The sequence below is a fragment of the Tenrec ecaudatus genome, chromosome 6 (assembly GCF_050624435.1).
Source record: "Tenrec ecaudatus isolate mTenEca1 chromosome 6, mTenEca1.hap1, whole genome shotgun sequence".
NCBI lineage: Eukaryota > Metazoa > Chordata > Mammalia > Afrosoricida > Tenrecidae > Tenrec > Tenrec ecaudatus.
The window spans coordinates 27099673-27121989 of record NC_134535.1 but is presented as its reverse complement, the minus strand read 5'-3'; the positions used below and the strand labels follow the sequence as shown (position 1 = coordinate 27121989).

Here is a 22317-nt window from a genome sequence, read left to right as displayed (position 1 = left end):
AAGTTGTTGGGAGATTAGACTTCCTTAATCTGGTCTCAGCCTTGATATAATTGAGAAATGTTTCATTTAGGGTGTGGCCTACATTTAGTATAAATTGACAGTGTGGTACAAGCTAGCTCTCTCCTACTCCTGGACTTGTGTCGTGGCCTCAGGTTTGTTGGCCTCGTGTTATGCCGTCAGATCTCAGGACCCATCAGTGGACTGCCAAACTTGGATTCAGTTGGCTGATCTCAGATACATTCAGCTTGGTGTCTACCAGCTTGTGGTCCTCCTGCTTCACCTTCCTCTTTCATCTACATATTCAAATGTCACTTGTTTTGCTTCTCTAGAGATCCCACCTAATACATGGGAAAGTCACAATCTATGTATCCTGTCTTTTTTTTCCCTCACAAAGTAGTGCACCCAGATAAAGAACCTGTACACATATACAGGTCATGTACACACATAAGAATTGATACAATTGAATTATGGTGCCTATGAAGAATATCTCAAAGTAGCATGGACGGCTAGAAAAACAAACAAATCTGTCTTGGAAGAAGCACAGTCAGAATGCTCCTTAGAGACAAGGATGACGAGACTTCGTCTCACATATTTTGGACATTGTTGTCAGGAAAGACCAGTCCCTGGAGAAGGACAACATGCTCAATAAAATAGAAGGGCAGTGAAAAAGAGCAAGGCACTCAGTGAGATGGAGTGACACAGTGTCTGCAGCAATGGGCTCAAACATAAGACCCACTATGAGGACGGTACAGGAGCAGGCAATGTTCTGCTCTGTTGTACACAGAGTTGCTCTAAGCTGGAACTGACTCAATGGATCCAAACAGCAAAACATCTACAGAGCATAAATGATGAAATTATATTTAAAGCTCTGCCATAACATGCCCATATATATACTACACATCTTGTGACATTCATTCAGTAGTTCTGAATATGTTATCTTTTATCCTATTTATGTAATAAAATTGTAAGCCATGGTCGAAAACTCATAAATCGAATTTGGTAGCAACCTGGCCATCAAATAAAAATAATTGAAACTCTGAATTTGCTCTAGGGCAGTTAGTAGCTAGGCCTAAGAGTGGAGGAGTTCTTTGCAGCCACTCTGCACCCGAGTACATTACAAATCCATTCTTAGAGTTGCTTGGACCAAATGTCTTTGATGTTTCTCTTTTTGCGCACAATTCATCCAGTCCACCATTATCCCAGGTGCCTCCCTTTAAACATCTGGCGTCCATCTAAATCTCTCACCGCCTACTTCTTACTTTTAGTCTGACTTCTTTGATCTCGTGTCTAGGTTTTCAGAAATGTTGCAATGGTTTCCTAACAACTGCTGGTCTTCCTGCTTCCAACATCATTTCTTTCCCACCTATTCACAACAAAATAGCCATGGTAATCTTTATAAAGTACAAGTTTAATTGTGTCACCTTTTTCTTCACTTTATTCAGTAAAATTAAAATCCTTAAAATTGCCCCTAGTAAGTCTCACATGATCTAATCTCCCACCCCAACTTTTTCCTCTACTAATATTCCATATTTCAAGATTCAGGTTCATATTCAATTCATCTGCACAAGCCAGTAACTTCAGAATGTTCACTAATCTTTCCCATTTCAAACTGATTACCCAAATCTATTGATTAATTTTCCCTTGTATCTCTCAAGTCCATTTCCATTTTCTACTGCTGGTAAGATTGTTTCTATAACATGAAAGTAGCCAACTGTATTAAAATATGATTCAAAATCATTTAAACTATTAATAGGCCAGAATTAGTTCTGCTTAAGGGTCACATCTGAAAAATTTCCAATGACTGCAATTTCTCTCCACATTTCGGATGGTGCCACTGAAGTGTTGGCGGCCATGAATGTATGTCTTATCATCTTCCAGTGGTCAGGGTCGGAGTGGGTAGAGAAGCCAATGATCTCCTCTAACACTTAATATTTTACAAAGAAATAATATTTCTATATACATGAAAGAATGGTTGAATAATGCAAAAACTAACAATAATTTAAAAAACACCCAGAGTACTATCTAAAATAAAGCGAGAAAGAAGATTTTTCCAAAGTCAAGTATTAGATTATTTGTCATTCCTCCCATTTTAGGAACAAGTCGCTCAAATCTCTATTGGTTGAGTAGCAACAATATGCTCAGCACCACATCTGTTTACAATGCATATTCCATCTCTCCTCTTCTCTAAAGTTGCATCTGGCCCGTGGTAGACAATCAATGCTCATGCTCACTGAATGAACACGAGGCTAGATTCAGACAACAAAGAATTGTCTTAATACCACAGTGATCACTCCTATTATTAATAGTTTCTAACTAAACACAGTAGAAAGAACCAACACAGACTCTTCACCAGGTTCTCAGTGTGGAATCTTAACTTATTCTGGATAGTTATTTAATTATCACTTCTGTCTTCACCTATGTTCCCTTAGCTGGGTCAAAGGCCAATAAAAATACTTAGGTAATATGAGCATTTAATGTTTAAATGACTTAATATATGTAAACAGCTAAATGCTATTTAAATAATTTCTTATGAATGTTATTGTTCTTTTGGCATCATCATTATTATCATTATAGCAAAGCTTCTACTTGAAATAGATTATTCTGAGAAGGCCTCTCTGTAGAAACATACGTGGGCCACACCCCAAACCACGCTCAGTCATGTGAAAGCATGATGATCAAAGTTTACTAGTGGTGGCCATGGGTAGGCAGGAGGGAGGGATAAAAGAGGATCAATGCTTAGAGGACACCGAATGTCTATATTAGTAATAATATTGTTTAGGAATGGGCAAGGATGATGGCTGAGCAACACGATGAGTTTAAATAATGACACTGAATTGAATATTGAAGGTTGTTATAACATCAAATGTTTTCTTAAATATATACTTACCACAATAAATAATGCAAAACCAAACCAAACTGTAGTAAAATGTGGACAGATTTTTAGGCAGGTAGAATCAAGGTACAAAAGCCCCAAAATCTAGGTGCCTAGCAGAAGTCCAGGGTAAGTTAGATCAAGATAAAATGAAAGAACTACCCCAAATCAAAGTCATTATAAATAAGGAGTTTGGTCTTATTCGAAGTGCAATGGGAATTCATGGGGACATTTTAAGAAGGATAATGATGCTTTGATTCACATTTTGTCAGTATATCCCTGGCTGCCAAGATAAGACTGGATTATAGCTTCCAGAGAATATTAATTTTTCACTACTTCCCATTAATTACTATTTTAAAAGCCTTAGCTTATTTCTCTAGGGAAAACATAATCCTCTGGTTATAGTTTTGGAACATTTGTAGGACTATTTTAGAACGTAAAGTGTCCCCAGTAAAGACAGATGAACGGACTTAAGTACATGAGTACACTTACACACACACACACACACACACTCACACACACACACACACACTCACACACACACTCACACACTCACACACACACACACACACACTCACACACACACACTCACACACACACACACACACACACACTCAATGCCATTGAGTCAATTCCAACTCATAGTGACCTATAGGACAGGGGAGAACTGCCTCTGCTGATTCCCAAGATTGTTAATATCACCAGAGTAGAATGCCTTGTTTTCCCTTATGGAATGACATGGGTTTAAACTGCTGACCATTCGGTTAGCAACTCAACGTGATATCCACAATGCCACCAGGGCTCCATACACAGACACACACACTCAATTTACACAAAGATTGTATGCAATTTCTACACAAAATAAAATTGATCTTCTAAAAATGTATATTAGTTGTATACAATAGGTTTTTAAAAGACATAAGTTGGCAATAAGATTAACATACACATATCAATAGGATTCTCTTATATTAAGGAAGAAGACTCTGAAAAAGAAGTTAGAAAGACAATATTATTCAAAAATATAAAGTATTTAGGAATAAACCTAAGAGAAACAAAATATTTGTACAAACTATAAAGTACTTCTATAAGAAACCAAGCGAGACTTATGCAAATTCAGGACTCTCCCATGTGTAGAGTTAAAAAGTGTCAGTATGACCAAAAGCAGTTTACAAATTCAATGCAATTCTGATTCAAATTCCAGTACATTTCTTTTTAAAAAAATAATTTTATAGGGGGTTCATACAATTATTATCACAATACATACATCCATTGTGTCAGGTACATTTGTACAATTGTTGCCATCATCATTCTCAAAACATTTGCTTTCTACTTGAGCCCTTGATATCAGCTCCTTATTTTTTCCCCTCCCTCGCTGCTCCCCCTCCCTCATGAGCCCTTGAGAATTTATAAATTGTTATTATTTTGTCATATTTTACACTGTCCGACATCTCCCTTCACCTACTTTTCTGTTGTCCATCCCCCAGGGAGGAGGTTATATGTAGATCCTTGTAATCGTTTCCCCCTTTCCACCCCACCCTCCTTCCACACTCCAGGCATCGCCACTCTCACCACTGGTCCTGAAGGGATCATCTGTCCTGAATTCCCTGTGTTTCCAGTTCCTATCTGCACCAATGTACACCCTATGGTCTAGCCAGATTTGAAATGGAAAAACTAATAACCAAATTCATACAGAAAGGAAAGAAAATCAGGATACACAAAACATTATTTAAAAACAAAAAGAAAGTAGGAGGCCTCTCCCTGGTTTTAAAACCCGTTATACAGCCACGATAATTAAAAACAGCTTGCTATTGATTCAGCAATAGAAATGGAGACCACTGGACCAGAACAAAGAGCCCAAAAATAAAACCAAGCACAGATAGACATTTGATTTTTGATTGAGGATTAAAGCACATTAAATGTGGAAGAGTCTTTTCAACAAATGCTATTGGAAAAATTGAATCTCCATCAACAAAAGTATGAACCAGGACTCATGCTTCACAGCATATTAAAAAAAGAACTAAAGATGGATTAATATAAGCCCTAAAACTATAAAAATCACCAATGAAATAATGACAAACATAAGGGCCCTAATACAAGGCACATATATACTACCAAACATAATGAATAATAACAAAATATCCACAGTACATAAGAAAAAATAGAGGCCTGGAACCTCCCAAAAATGTGACATTTATGTACATTAAAGAGTAAAAAAAGAACCCACAGACTAGGGGTGGGCATTGGCAATGGCCTATTGGATAAAGGACTCATCTCTAAAATGTATAGAAGACTGAAATGCCTCAATTAGAAAAACAAATAATCCAATTAAAAATTGAGCAGAAGACGTGAGTAGAAATCAATGCATTCAAGATGACATCCAGGTGGCCAAGAATCGTACAAAGAAATGCTTGAGATCATTAGCTTTAAGTAAAAGGCACATTAAAACAATAACAAGATAACACCTCATACTGGCACCGATAGCAAAATTTTAAAAACGAAGCAGAAAATAACAAATGCTGTAGAGGATTGGAGAGATGGGGACACTCATACACGGATTGTGGAATTATACAGCCACTATGGATACCATCATGGTGCATCTTTAAACAAGTGCAAACAGAAATATCATATAATCTCTCTACTCAGTATACCACAAAGAAACAAAGGACATAATATAAACAAGTATATGTATGCCTATATTTATCTCAGAGCTGCCTACAAAAGCAAAAAGATGGGGATAACCAACAAGCCTATCTATGGAGGAATAGATAAACTCTGATCTATATACCCCATCAAATATTATGCATCTCCAAAAAAACAAGAATAAAACTGTGAAACACCTCATGACATGGACAAATTTGGAAGACCATTATTCTCTGCAAAGTTAGTCAATCTCATTAAGAAAAATACTGCATGGTACTGCTATTACAAAAGAGCATAAAAAGGTTTTCACATCCCAAGAAGCAGACTTTCAAAGCTGCAGCAAGGGTGGGGCAGGTGGAGTGAGGGACAAAGAGATGGGAAAGAGACAAGAGATAGGGCCACCCAGGTGAGAGCCTCTGGGACCGTGTCAGTGTTCTGCTGAGTTTGCAGGGCAACTGTGATTCGAATGGTTTTCCTTGTGTGTTACACCCCATAATCCAAACTAAGAGACAGGTAAAGAAATAAACAAAGACAACACAGGGGAGTGCCGAGGGACCACCTCTGATGGAGCAGCAGCAGGGGTCCCCTGGAGGATCTCAGGGGGAGAGGGAGGCGGCCACATGGTGATCTGGGGAAAAGCATTTTGCATTGAAAGAATGGCTGGTCCGAAGACTCCAGCCTGGTGGAGTTTTTAAAAGTTTTAAAAATAAAAAATCACATCTCTGGAAGGATGTGCTCACTTACTGTAAATTAGATAGAACAGGAAAAGGATCTTGATGTCCCACTTCTTACACTTCTGAACCTTTGCCTTACCAAGCAGGAGCTCCTTGGCTCTTCTCACTTCCAAAGAAAGGAAGCATTCCAAATCTGATTGGGTAGAACCAGGTATGTTGTATTCATAGGTGTGATTGCTTTCCTTAATTTTCCCTCTGTGCTCGGCTTTTTGACATGGCTATCTCTGGTGCGCTTAGGACATTTTGTCCAATTCAATCTTATCACCGAGTCTCCATATGGATTCTCCAGACACAAAGTAACCATTAGCAAAGTTGTACGCTAGTAACTGGACCACAGTGCGTAGAGAGGAGTAAAAAGTACAGCAAGACTCGCATGTCTAGGTCTCTGGCTATTTTATCACCATAATAGCATTAAATCAGGGCTGAACATCAAAAACTTGAAACCTATCTATTATACCCACACTTGAAAAAAGACCCTACAGTCCTTCATTACCATATATGCACATTAACCAAAAATACAATGAAGTCTAATAGGAAGAGTCCTCTTATTTCCCCTAATGTATCCATACTTCAATCTTTTTCATTAAAAGACGCAATTAGCATACGCCCTGTTACCTGTGTGGTCAGTTCCTTCGTTCTTGGCTTCTACTGCTCCCACAGAAGAGGCAGGTGGACTAGCAGGAGGGCTAGAGGTGGAGCTTGGGCACCCTGTGGATGTGCTGATTTCGAAATATTCTTGGTTGTGGTTCATTCGTTGAGAATCCAGAGAAGACACAATAGACGTTCGTTGTTTAGGCTAAAATAAATGAGCACAGCAAGAGGATTGAAACTAATATGTTGACCTTCAGCACAATCTCCACATTCATTTTTTTTCCATTGAAGTACCTGGGTTTTATACCTGAAATACAATTGTTCTTTCTATAGACCCCAAATTATCTCTTAATAAATATTTTAAAAATAATAATATAAAATATTATGGCAGTGTTGATACGATAATTTTGACTTTCCCATTGATTTTCCCAGAAGACTGTAAAACAGAGTGCACAAAATTTCTCTTAATGATCAGTACTGAACATTGAAGATTTTAGTCACCTTTGATTCAACTAACATTTATTATGCACCTAGTATTTGCCACTGCCTGTGGACAGAGAGCGTGACAATAAAAGGTCCCTCCGACTACAAAAACATAATTAAAGCAGTCCTATTTTCGACTCTATATATCGCCCTAGGAATTAGTGGCATTAGATAATTGTCACTAAGTGCTACGATTTTTTAAAGTAAAGTTGTATAGAACAAGTTTCCGAATCTAAGACTCCTGTTGGTATTTGTAATGAACTTTGATTTTTCTCTTTTAAGGATTTTAATTAATCCCCACATAGCAAGAAAAAAATAATTTATACATAAAAGTTAAAGTCCCTTTGTCAGTAATAGATTGTTCCCCATAGCAGTTTTCTGCTCCCCCCCCCCATCGTTTTAATTATGTTATTTTTCCTCTGCTGCCCTCGCAGAGCTTCTGACAGCGTTCTTCAGAAAAGATGTGGTCTTCTGTACATTTCCAAAAAAATCAATCCTGGGGTTTTTTCCACTTTATTCTTCATATGGATATTATAGAAATATTAATAATCTCATTAATATTATAGTAAAATATTTTGAACCATAATATTTCTATATACCATAGCTTTCTTTCTTTTTCTCTCATCTCATAAAATCGTTTAAAGATCTTGAATAATAATACATTCCCTAGGTTGAAACAGATCAAAGGAAGGTAATGTGTATATTTTTGCAGGCACCAAAAGAGAAAATAAATAGAGTTAAGTGGCTATATGAGGCCATGTAAAGAAGGTATTGGTCGCTGTGATCTGTGGATGGCCGCAGACAAGTTCTCTCAGTCATGTTGAGGTTGCTAGGCGCCCTCAGGTTGGTTGCAACTCTATTGAGCTTACATCCAACAGAATGAAACAGTGCTTGGTCCTGTACCAGCTTTACAATTATTCTTACGTTTGAACCCATTGATGCAGCTACTGTGTCAATTCGTCTGTCAAAGTTCTTCCTAAAGTTTCGCTGCCCTGCTACTTTGCCAAGTGTGATGTCCTTCTCCAAGAACCAGTCTCCTGACAGCGTGTCTAAAATAGATGAGATGAAGTCCAGCCATTCTTGCCTCTAAGGAACATTCTGGCTGTATTTTTTCCAAGACAGATTCGTTTGTTTTTTAAGCAGTTCGTGGTACTTTGAATATTCTTCGCCACCACTGTAACTCAAATGCATTTACTCTTCTTTGGCTTTCCTTACGTTGTGGCCAACTTTCACATGTGTGTAAGGTGACTGAGTGTGTTATACAATACACTTGACTTTGTCTCCTTAGTGTGCCTTCCAAAAAGATCCAATCAAACAGGAACTTCCAAGAGGATCTGTTTGGCCAGTTAAATTCAGTTCAGAAGTGATTACTCTTGGGAATTTTAATAGATCTTCCCCCCTCCAAAGTCCACAGAATAGTCATGAGGTTTACGAGAAAGAAGTTTTAAGAAAATTGAAAACTTTACTGCTGAGGCAAAAAAATCTGAAACTTGCACTGAGAATTGCTTTTCCCACCACATCATGGCATCTGGCTCCTTCTTTGAGGGTCATAAGGGCTTTCCTGGGAGAATTTCAATGGAAAACTTTATAGCATCTACCCTAGTTTCTGTTCTTGTCCATTCAGTGTTAGTTTTGGTTGCCAAATTCAAAGAATATTTTAAAAGGAACATGATTTGAGTCCTTTGAGGATGTGAAAACTACTGGTCGGGCATGATGTAAACTGAAGGCCATAGAATTTTTCAAGGATGGGTTAGAGAAACTTATATACTGCCTTCTGAAGCATAGACCTAGGTGAAGGTGATGATGAGCAACAATAGCTTCAGATTTTGATATTCCTGTCTGATCAAGTTTCTATGATTCTGTAGTCACACTTTCAGCCTACCCATGTATTTCTCCAAAGTAATACAGACTTTTCATTTCCTAACGTTATCATTGTCCTCAAATATTTATGGATTTATTGATTTAACTCTATTCCACAGATTATTTCACTACAAACGATTCAATTCTGTTCCTTCCCGGTCATAGTTTTTGCTTTTCCAAGTAGAGACAACTTAGTCTGTGTTTCCAAATAAATATTGATAATGTGTGTATTTTACAAAGTATGTTTCATCTCTCTTCATATTTTTATGGGAGAGGTGAGGGGCTGTTCAAGATTGAAATTATGTCACCTAAAAAGTTATGTTGAAGTCTTAGGTAGCCCCCCATACCTGCGATTGTGATCTTGTTTGGAATTGGGATTTTTGGAAATATTATCAGTAAACTTAAAACGAGGACATGTTGAAGTAGATTAAATATTAATCTCTCATATCTATTATATAGAAGAGGTGAAACAATAAGCAAAAATATACGGAGAGAAGTCAGCCTCATGATAATGGAGGCAGAGGTTCATATTGCAGGGAATTCCGAGATTTGTTATCAATCACCAGACGTTAACATTGAGCATTCAACCTCACTACTCCTGCAATGCTTCAAAATGAATCAGCATGCTAAATATCCTGATAACGTAGTACATTAATAAAAGTAAGGAATTGTTTTCGGTTATCTAATAGCAATATGTAGGCGCATATATTCTTTCTCTACAACAGAAAATACCACTCAATGGGCAGCTTCTAATAACATTGGTTCACTAACATCTTCACTATTCATAAGATGTCTGTCCTGGGGCATCCCCTTACAGGAGGGTCACAGGGAGGAGATGAGCCAGCCAGGATGCAGTACAGCACTGATGAAACTTACAACTTTCCTGTAGCTCTTTAATGCTTCCTCCCTCCCCCGTGCCCCCATCATGACCCAATGCTACCTTACAAATCCGGACAGACCAGAGCATGGGCACTGGTACAGATAGGAGCTTGAAATACAGGGAATCCAGGACAGATAAACCTCTCAGGACCAATAATGAGAATAGTATACCAGGAGGGGAAGGGGAAGGGAAAAAGGAAAGGGAAAGTGGGGTGGTGGATAAAAGGGGAACTGATCCCTCACAGGGGGAGAGACAACAGAAAATCAGGTGAATGGAGACAGCAGTCGGTGTAAGACAAGACAAAAAATTATAAATTATCAAGGGCTCATGAGGGAGTGAGGGTGGGGGGGTGGAAAATAAGCAGATGCCAAGGACTCAGTTAGAAGGTAAACGTTTTGAAAATGATGATGTTAACATATGTACAAATGTGGTTGACACAGTGGATGGATGGATGGATGGATTGTGATAATAGCTGTAAGAGCCCCCAATAAAATACTTTTTTCTTAAAAAGGAAAAAGAATGTCTGTCCTTTGGTTTACTTAGTTTCAATTCACATTCAATATTCTTTATACTGGACTAAACATAAAGAATTTAAAAGCATGAGCTATAACACTCACTTCAATAGAAGCTGAAGCATTTCTATCATTCTTGAATTTGTTTGGTGGTATTGTGTTTTTGTTTCACATTGTGCATAGGTAATGGACCAAATTTTATCTTCGTGAAACTAATTGTTCAAAATGACACCCGTACACTCAAATGATTTTTCTTTTTTCTTTTTCTTTTTTATTTTTTTAAACAATTTATTAGGGGCTCATACAACTCTTATCACAGTCCATACATATACATACATCAATTGTATAAGGCACATCTATACATTCTTTGCCCTAATCATTTTCTTTTTTTCTCCTCTTTTCTTTTTTTACATTTTATTAAGGACTCATACAACTCATATCACAATCCATACATATACATACATCAATTGTATAAAGCACATCCATACATTCCCTGCCCCAATCATTCTCAAAGCATTTGCTCTCCACCTAAGCCCCTTGCATCAGGTCCTCTTTTTTTTCCCCCTCCCTCCCTGCTCCCCCCTCCCTCATGTGCCCTTGGTAATCCAAGCCAAATGATTTTTAAATAATGGCTCTGGATCCTAACCACTAAAGGTTGTATGATCTATATATATTGCAGGTTGTTCATAAGCCTTCCTTCAATCCTGATGTCACACTCGTCTTCATATGATCCAGCTTCTCTGATGACTTGTTCAGAATGCCGATTGATAAGTATGGCGAGAGGCTACAACCCTGACACACAGCTTCCCTGATTTTAAACCACGCACCATGCCCACCATTCACATAATTGCCTCTCGATCCATGAACAGGTTTAGCATGAGTTCCATGTAGTGTTCTGGGATTCCAATTCTTCAAAAAGCTATCTGTAGTTTGTTATGATCCACAGAGTTAAAGGTGTAAGCATAGTCAATATAACAGAACTGAGCAACTTTCTGGTATCCATTGCTCTCAGCCAAGATCCCCCTGACACCAGCAATGATATCCCCTGACTGTGGCCTCTTCTGAACAGGGTTGAGTTTCTGGTAGTTCCACGTTGATATGCTGCTGCTACCATTGCTGACCGATTTTCAGCAAAACTTTACTTGAGAGTAATTTTGCTCAGTGATTTCCACATTCCGTTGGGTCCCCTTTCTTGGGAAATTGGCAGCAAGATGGATCTCTTCTAGTTGGCTGACCAAGTAGCTGACTTTCAAATCTCTTAGCGCAGGCTACTGCGTGCACCTCCTGCTGCGCCAGTTTTTTGAGACACTCCAATTGGTATTCTGTTGATCCCTGCATTCTAATTTTTCACTAATGTCTTCATTGTGACTTGAAAATGTTCCAAAATAATGGTGAGAGTCAAGATATAAACTAGAAGAAACTCTCTACAGGAGTAGAAAGCCTCATTGTTAGGCAACACTAATGAATGAAGTGAGGGGGAAAATCTCTGTTGGCATGGGGCATTCAATGTAAGCATCTAGCCCAGAAGCAACAAAGCCCACAAGGTAGCAGCACACCAACACGTGTGATCCTGAAGGGCTGAGGGGACCAGATTTCAAGCAACAAAGGCGGGGGGAAAATCATATCATTGTGAATGAGGGGAGTGCATGATGGGGACTCAATGCCCATCTGTAGACAAATGGACATCCCTTGCAGAGAGGTAGTGGTTAGACCAGAGGATGCACAGCAGTACAGTTGGGATCTGAAAACACAGGGAATCTAGGACAGATGAATCCCTCAGGATCAACAGTGAGAGTGGCGATACCGGGAGGGAAGGGGGCGTAGAAAGGGGGAACCAATCTCTGGGATCTACATATAACCTCCTCTCTCGGGGATGGGCAACAGGAAAGTGGGTGAAGGGAGATGCCGGGCAGTGTAAGATAAGATAAAAATAATAATTTATAAATTATTAAGGGTTCATGAGGAAGGGGGAGTAGGGAGGGAGGGGGAGGGAAAAAAGGAAAATGAGCTGATTCCAGGAACCCAAGTGGAAGGCAAACTTTGAGAATGAAGAGGGCAACGAATGTATAAGTGGGCTTTACTCAATTGATGTATGTATAGATTGTGATAAGAGTTGTATGAGCCCCAATAAAATGATTTGAAAAGGGACAAAAAGAGAAAGAGATTGGCCATTCATGCCCACCACTTGCTCCACAAGAGAAAGATGAGGTTATCTGCCCCATAGAGATCTACAGTCTTAGAAACCCTAAAGAGCAATTCTACTCTGTTCTAGAGAGCCATGAGAGACTCAATGGCAGTAGGTTTGTTTTGGTTTAATGAAGGTAGCTCTTTAGGACTTGGCATCTGATTAGTTATGAAGGTAAGTTTAAAGTGGAAGACTTCATAATGACTCATATCTTACTTGGGTGAATGCCGTAAGCTGAGAAATTTTATGGGAAACACAAGTTTACATAGCCGTACAGTGATAATGCACAATGTTCTACAGCAGTGGTTCTCCACCTTCCTAATGCTGCAACCCTTTAATACAGTTTCTCAAGTTGTGGTGACCTCCCCCAACCATAAAATTATTTTCATTGCTATTTCATAACTGTATTTTTGCTACTGTTATGAATTGGGTGACCCCTGTGAAAGCATCGTTTGACCCCCAACGGGGTCATGGCCCTCAGGTTGAGAACCAACCGCTGTTCTAGAGAGATGAGTGTAGACTATTTAATACACAGTTATGCAAATCTTCATGACAGGTCCCTTTCTTTATTTGAGCAATGTGCTGGTAGCTCACCCTAGTAAAGCTTCAAATTAAATGCCCAAAGATAGGCAGGCCAATTAATGGAAATCCCACATGAAAACCATTGATAAATGAGGATCTGACCTCCTTCCTCTTTGCTTCTTTACAAGTGTCAAGTGGCTATTAATAGCCTGGAAGAGGAAGACCGAAAGGGAAGACATTGTACATTGACAGTGTGAAGTGATAAGAACAGGGATCGTATGTTAATCATACTCTAAGGTTAGCACACTATGGCCTGAGTGCCAAATAGAACCCACTTCTTAGTTCTTGAAATAAAGTTTTATTGAAACATAGTCATGCCCATCTACTTACGTATTGTCTATGGATGCATTCATATAAAAATGGCAGAGTTGAACAATTACGATGGAGGCCATCATGTCTAACTTACCATGCCTAAAATATTTGCCCTCTGGTCCCTTGCAGCAAATGGTTGTCAACCCCTGTTCTAAGGGGTCATTTACTACATCATTTTAATGCTTGGGTGAATCATACCATAGGTTATCTTTTATTTCTAAGTCTCACTTAGAAATGAAATTTAGGTTGGCATCATGTGACTCATCATGATCAATGGACTATTAGTGGAAATCTGCCTTCCCCATCCTTCCTGTTCTCTCCCGACGATGTAGCTGCAGAATAAAGAAGAGCCATTCAACCTACATTAAGCTTTGTGGGAATTTAAAGTAAATCTCTTTAATATGAAGCCATTAAGATCCTCAGGTTCATCTATTGTGCCCACTAACATCCCTTATCTGAATTAGTAAAGGACACAAGGCCTCAGAAAGGATAAGTGATCCTGTAAGGACCACCTAAGTAGCAGCAACACTTAAAATAGAAGCAAAGTAATGTACTCAAATCCAGAAAAAAAAATGGCTAGTGCCTTAAAACACAAAGGACTGACGCTGGATTTTAAAAGGATAAATTGATGCGATACACATTGAAATGTTTGAGAAAGCCAAAGAAGCACTGGAAACATTCATTCATCCATGGCAGGAAATTTGAAGAACAGCTGCATGGATATTTGACTGAAAAATATCCATATTTGTGCCCATTCCAAGGAAAGGTGACCCGATAGAATTGGAAAACTATAGAACAATATCATTGATATTGCACACAAGTAGAAATTTTACTTAAGATCATCCAAAAATGATTGCAGCAACACACTGACAGGGAACTGCCAGAAGTTCAGTTTGGGATTCGGAAAGGACGAGGAACAAGGAATATCATTCTGATGTCACATGGATTTTGACTCACAGCAGAGAATACCAGAAATATTTTGGTTCATGTTTCGTGGACTATGGAGGTCATTAGGATGTGTGGACCATATTAAACTGTGGATAACCTTGGGAAGAATGGGAGAATGTGCTCATTCAGACGAGGCAGTTGTGCAAACAGAACAAGAGAAATTGCATGGTTAAAAATCAGGACGGTAACATCTGTCCTGGATTCCCTGTGTTTCCAGTTCCTATCTGTACCAGTGTACATCCTCTGGTCTAGCTGGATTTGTAAGGTAGAATTGGGATCATGATAGTGGGGGAGGGGGAAGCATTTAAATACTAGCAGAAAGAGGGGGAACCGATGACAAGGATCTACATATAACCTCCTCTCGGGGACAGACAACAAAAAAGTGGGTGAAGGGGGATGTCGCATAGTATAAGATATGAAAAAATAATAATAATTTATAAATTATAAAGGGTTCATGAGGGAGGGACAAGTGGGGAGGGAGGGGGAAAATGGGGAGCTGATACCAAGGGTGCAAGTAGAAAGCAAATGTTTTGAGAATGATGATAACAAATGTACACATGTGCTTGACAGAATGGATGGATGTATGGATTGTGTTAAGAGTTGTATGAGCCCCCAATACAATTATTTTTAAAAAATAAGAAAAGAAAAAATCAGGAAAGGTGTGTGTTAGGGTTTTAACCTCTCACCCTCCTTGTTCAATCTCTATGCTGAGGAAATCATTAGAGAAGCTGGATTATATGAAGAAGATGCAGCATCAGGATTGGAGGCTTATTAACAACCATTGATATACAAATGATGAAAGGTTCCTCACAACTGGACCAATAGGGCAAATCATGATTAATGGAAAGGGGTTGAAGTTGTCAAAGATCTCATCTGACTTGGATCCACAACCAATGCTCATGGAGGCAGCAGTCAAGGATCAGAGGACATATTACGTTAGGTAAAGATGCTGCATAAGACCTCTCTGGAGCATTGAAGAGCAAGGATATTACTTTGTGGGTGAAGGTATACCTGACCCAAGCCATGGCATTCTTCATTGTATCCTATGCATGTGAAAGTTGGACACTGAATAAGGAAGACGGTACTCAATGACTTGCGGGGCTGGAGAAGAACGTTGAACGTACCATGGACGACTGAAAGAAAAAACAATTTATGTGGGAAGAAGTAAAGTCAGAGTGCCCCTTCAAGGCAAGGACGGCAGGACTTCACCTTACATACTTTGGACATGGCAGGAGAGACCGGTCCCTGAGAAGGACATCCTGCTTGGTACAGTGGAGGAGTGGCAAAAAAGAGGGAGGCCTTTGATGTGATGGGCTGACACATTGGCTGCAACAATGGACTTGGGTATAGGAGCAACTGTGAGGATGGTGCAGGACTGGGCAGTGCTTCGCTCTGTTGTGGGTCGGGAGCTATGAGTTGGAGCTTACTTGGTATCTAACAACAACAACCAACAACACATGGAGAAATAATAGCAACAAGAGCAAAGAATGAAGAAATGGTGGTAGGAACATTGGCCACTGTCCATTGGTCAGCTTGCCACACTGTGCTAGCTTACATGCTACTGTGCTACTGAAAATGAAGCCAGTAGTATTTCAAAAACCAGCAAGAGTCCACCGGTGCTGGGCAAGTTTCAGCAGAGCTCTCAGACTAAGACAGACCGAGAAGAGAGGGCTGACAATTTAGTTCCAACAGCTAGCCTATTAAAACCTTATGGATCACAAAAGAATATTGTCTGCTACGATGTTGACAACTTTGTCCCCCAAGGTAGAAAGCACTATACAATACGTGCAACAATGGACTAAAACATATCGCTGGTGGCAAAGATGGCATCAAACTAGGCAATATTTTCTCTTGCATAAGAGTTGTCATAAACTTAATCTAACTCATGGTGATTAAAAGCAACAGCAAGCAATAACTTAAAAAAAAGAGAGAATGGATCAGGAATATCCATCAAAAGACATGTGTTGGATTGAATGCATTTCAATTTCTAACTAATTAAATAGAAGTCTGACAAGTATATGAGAGAACATTTTTCACAAATTCACTGAAATTGCTACTGGAATTTCTCAAGTTTCAAGGTGTGAAACAAGTTACATACATTCTCATTCCCCTTCTCCCACCTTTCCAAAGGTTCCAAACATCCCACTTTCACAAATACCTGCTTACAGAAAGCAAGCAACAAACCCTGGAGCAAATCCAGCCCTCTGATGTCTTTTGTAAAACCTTCTAGCTAGGAATAGTGTTTACATTTTTAAATAGTTAGGGGACAAGGGGCATATGAAGAGGAATATTAGTGATGCGTAGCATGATGTAAAACTCCCACTCCAGGGTCTATAAATGTTATTGTAACAGCTACATGCATCCGCTTCTGGCTGCTTTCGGGGTACAAGGGCAGACATGAGTAGTTACAGCAAGACTGAATGATCCACAAAGCCTAACTCTTCACTCTCTGGCCCTGGACAGGAAACGTTGGTAGCCCCCGAGGTGGAATGATTTGGGAAAGTCTCCCTGAGAGGCTGCAATTGCACAGATACAGGCAGAGGGTGAAGGAGATGAAGCCAGTAAATTGTCTTTAGTCCTTCGTATAAAGTGAAAACGTATTGCCTCCTGTTCACTAAGCACGGAGAATAACCTGAAAACCGAAATAAACCCCAAACCCTTAATTTTTCTCTTTATCTCTAATAGTGATTTTTAAAGATGTGTGCTACGTGGTGCCTTGTTTCTTCAGGCCAGAGACACTCACAGCTAGTGCAGACCTTCACAGGCATGCGGGCTCTGCCCTAAAACGCAACAGGTGCACGTGCACCTGACCTCCACCCTACCCATCCTTCCTCCGACTCCACCAGAGGGAGGGAAATGTTCAGTAAGACCACAGGTGACCTGAAGTCCAAATGCCTGAACATTGGATTCCCTCTGTGAATTAGAGCTCATCGAGGGATTGCGTAGAGTTGTATAAAAATGGAGCATTTTTTGATGGATCATCTGGAATTTTATGGTATTATTCACATAGATAGGAACCACATAAAAATAAAATGAGGGCATCTATTTGCTAACTAGCATGGGATTTGGGTTGCATGCACATTTATTTTCAAATTTTCTCTGGGCTGGAACTAAGTTTGGGTTTAAATATTTCCTTCGCAGACATCTTTAGAGTATTGAAAGCAAACAGATTTTCTTAAAATATGCTGTTTTTCTAATTTTAACTAATCTTATTTAATTATAAGAGAATGTCTTCAATAGTCTTAAATATATGTTAATAAAATGTCCAAAGGACTAGAGAAATATCTTGGTGTCATTACATTGAAACATGATGCTAGCAAAAGTCAATGGTAATGCAGTTACTGAACTATCAAGGGTCAACATGAGCCCCCAGAGAAGAGAGCTCCATGTCAGACCATTAGTGGGCTGACAGACTTTCAACTCTCTCATGGATAAGTTAGATCAACACGAAACAATGGCTTGTTAAGTTGGTGGGGGGAGGGGGAAATTAGGTACCTTTTCCAAAATTATATTAAGTGGAATGTGATGGATTGGTAACGATGGACAGCCGGATTATAATATTGACTTTTAGAGCACTAAGCAAGCTGGAATATTTTGTGTATATGATGAAGGCACCTAAATTTAAACATTTGTTTCTAACAATTATGACTTACTATACTGATATTTTGATTTACCAACTTATGTGAAATTCCATCTATATCATATAGTAAATTTCCACACTGTAAAGACTGTGTTTACATTTGAGCTCTATTTTGTGCCGATTGTTCTGTTTATTTACCTGTGCTAATTCCACATTCTTCATTAAGACTGTGGTTCTCTCCCTACTCCTAGAGCTTCAATGAAATGGATGTATGCAAGTAAAAGTTTGCTGAAGATCATTCCACAATGGTTGCAGCATTACATCAACAGGGAACCGTCTTAGATTTAAATTGGGTCAAAGAGGACGTGGAGAGAAGGGTACCATTGTTGACAACAGATGGCTCTTGGCTCAAATTAGAGATTACCAGAGAGATGCTTACTTGTGTTTTATTAACTTGGAAAAGGCATTCATCATAATGAATTATGGATAGCATTGAAAAGTGGGAATTCCAGATCGTTTCATTGTGCTCATGCCGAAACTGTAATCGACAAAGGGAATACAGAAGGGTGTGAACGCAGGAAAGGAGTGTTAAGCGTTGTATCCTTTCATTACTCTTATTTCATCTGTATACTGAGACAATTCGTGTGATGAGACGTTGGACTAGCTGAAGAAGAATGTAGCAGCAGGACAGGAGGATGGCTTATCAATAGCCTTCAATACACAGATGAGACACCCTTGCTTACAGTGATTGAGAATGATTTGAAACACTTGCTGATGAAGATCAAGGTTTGCAGTCACCGGTATGGATTGCAACTTAGCCTAAAGACAACCAAAATCCTCATAACTGGACCAACAGGTAACATCACGATACACAGAAGAGATGCACGTTGTGAAGGACTTCATATTGCTTGCTTTCACAACCAAAGCTCATGGAAGAAGCAGTCGAGGAAGCAAATGGCATATTACATTGGGCAAGTATGTTACACAAGGCCTCTTTAAAGTGTTGAAAAGCATGGATGCTATTTTTTGGACTAAGATGTGCCCGACCCAAACCATGTTATGTTCAAATGTATCATATGCCTGTGAAAGTTGGGCATTGAATATGAAGAACAATGGATGCATATAAATTATTGTGCTTGCCAAGAATGTTGAAAGTAGCATGGACAGCCAAAAGAACAAACAAATCTGGCTTAGAAGTACAGCCAGAATGCTAATTGGAACAAAAATGGCAGACTTCTCAAATATTTTGAGTGTGTTATCAGGAGAGGCCAGTCCATGAAAAAGGGATCAAGCTTGGTAAAGCATGTCAGTGAAAAGGAGGAAGACCCTGGATGAGATGGATTGACAGTGACAGCAATCACAGGTGCCAACATCACAATTGTAAGCAGAACTGGGCCATGCTTCTTTCTGTTCTACATACGGTCACAGTGAGTCAGAATTAACGAGGAACAACAATAATAACAATATTAATAACAAAAGAAGCCAAGACACCCCTGTGCACTTCACTAAGCTTTGGAGAACTAAAGATCTATTGACCTATCTAATTTAACGTATGTTTGTTTCTTTGTTTGTTTTGCTTTGGCCTCTCTCGCTTTCCTGCTCTCCTGTGCTACCACCCTCCAAGCCTCATAAGCATCAATCTGTTTCTTTGTATTGATATCTTCTTTCATAACAGTGTCTCATACGATATTTGTCTTTCTGTGACTAACTTAGCTCTGCATAATCTCTTCCAAATCCATTCATGTCATGAGGTGGTTGATGGTTTCACCATTATTTCCTAGCAACCCCTGCTATTTCATGGCCACCCCTTCTCTGTCAGTTTGTTGTGCTGTGGTGTTTTGTGTGTTGCTGTGATGCTGGAAGATATTCCACTGGTATTTAAAACACCAACAGGGTTCCCCGGGGGAACACAGGTCTCCGCAGAGCTTCCAGACCATGAACAGACGATGAAGAAGGAATAAGCTGTCCATTTCAGAGGAATTCGCCACAGAGAACCCTAAGTTGGGCAGAGAAACACAGTCAGATACTGAAAACCTCTTAACAGCAGCAGAACGTCGTCAGAGAAAAAGGCAGAAGATGAGCCCCTCGGGTGGAAAGGCACTCAAAATATGTGTGAGGACGAGCTGCCTTCTGAAAGTAGAATTGACCACAGGGACATGCATGGAGTGAAAACTTTGGGAATAAAGCCTTCAATATCTTCATCTACCGAGGGGGCACGACTCAAAAGGAGAAGAAATAACTGCAAATATCTATTAAGAATTAGAATTTGGAACATATGAATCTAGGACAATTGGAAGTGACCTAAATGAAGCGAATGCATAAAAATCAATTAGTTTAGGCCTTAGTGAGCTAAATAAACTGGAATTGACCATTATGAATCAGAAAACCATATTATTTACTGTGTCAGAAATGAGAGCTACAAGAGAACTGACATTGCATTCATCTGGGGGGGAAAAGGACGTTTCAAGATTGATCTTGAATTATAATTCTGTCTGTAATTGGATACTATCTATTCCCATTTAAGGAAATCCAGTTAATACAACTATAATTCAAATTTACACACCAACTACTAAAACTAGTGTTGGAAAAATTGAAGAATTCTGACAAGATCTTCTGTCTGAAATTAATCAAATATACAATTAAGATTCAACCATAATTATTGGCAATTGGAATCCAAAAGTTGGAAATAGAAATGAAGCTAGATAGATGTTTGAAAGACCAATGAATTCTTCAAATTCCTTTTTTCAACAAAACAAAATGTGCCTGAAACCCATGGACTTCTGCATGTAAAATGTACAGAAATCAAACTGAGTACATCTATGAGGCGACAGGATGGAGCAGCTGCATGTCAGTAGCTCAAATGAGCCAGGGGCTGACTGTGGAACTGCATCAGCTGTTCACACGTGAGCTCATGTTGAAGCTGAAGAAAATTAGAATGAGGCCATGAGAGCAAAATTAAAATTGAGTCTATCCCACCTGAATTTAGAGACCCCCCTTAAAAACAAATTTGATGTAAACTTGTGTAAAATAATGACAGAAGACTTGATGGCCTCTGGAACAGCATCAAACACAACACACACGAAGAAAACAAAAGGTTATTAAAAAGCAAGAAAAGATCCAAGTGCTTGTCAGAGGAGACTGAAGCATGCTCGTAGTCACACGTATATCAAGGAGCAGTTGTGGGAACAGAACAAGGAAACATGGCAATGTTGAAAATAAAAAAGATGTGCATCACGGTTGTATCCTCTCACTACACTTATTCAAGACATATGCTGAGCCAATAATCAGAGAAGCTACACTATATGAAAACTGTGCAGCATCACGATTGGAGGAAGGCTCGTTAACCAGCTGAGACATGCACTTGACCCAACCTTGCTGCTGAAAGTGAGTAGGACTCGAAGCACTTGTTGATGAAAATCGCAGCCTTCCATATAGGTTACAACTTAATGTAAGAAAATAAAAAGTCTTCATAACTGGGCCCATAGGTAACAACATCCTGATAAATGGAGGAAAGGTGGAAGTTGTCAGGATTTTGTCTCGCTTGGATCCACATTCAATGCTCTGGGAAGCAGCAGTCGAGAGATCTTACAAACCTGCTGCCCAAGAGCTCTTGAAAGTATTGAGAAGCAGGGATGTTCATTTGAAGACGAAGGTGTGCCTAACTCAAGCCACGGGGTGTTTTCCATTGGCCACATATGAATGTGAAAGTTGGACATAAAGAATATTGAAGAAGAATCCATGTATTTGAATTATGGTGCTGGGGAAGATTATGGAAAGTATCATGGACGGTCAAAAGAACAAACAAATCTTTCTTGGAAGAAATACAGCCAAAAGGCTCCTTACAGAAGTTCAAGACTTTGTCTCCTGGATCTTCAACATGTTGCCAGGAGAGACTAGTCCCTGGGAAAGGCATCATGCTGGGTGAAGGGAGACAGCAGATGGTGTAAGATATCTAATAATAATAATTTATACTTTATCAAGGGTTCACAAGAGTGGAAGGGTGACGGAGGGAAGGAAAAAAGAGGAGCTGATGCCAAGGGCTCAAGTAGAAAAAAAATGCTTTGAAAATGATGATGACAACACATGCACAAAAGTGATTGATACATTTGATATATGGATTGTTATATGTAAGAGTCTG

General features: G+C 39.3%; 1 protein-coding gene across 5 annotated transcripts in view; it reads right to left on the bottom strand.

Moving 5' to 3' along the window:
- ANKS1B (ankyrin repeat and sterile alpha motif domain containing 1B) overlaps positions 1 to 22317 on the bottom strand; it is a 1331756-nt gene that overhangs the window by 740285 nt on the left and 569154 nt on the right. For all 5 annotated transcript variants that reach the window (XM_075551114.1, XM_075551115.1, XM_075551116.1 and 2 more), the window contains exon 12: positions 6862 to 7042. In XM_075551114.1, coding sequence (XP_075407229.1) covers positions 6862 to 7042 — 181 coding nt within the window. The remainder of the gene's footprint in view (positions 1 to 6861; positions 7043 to 22317) is intronic.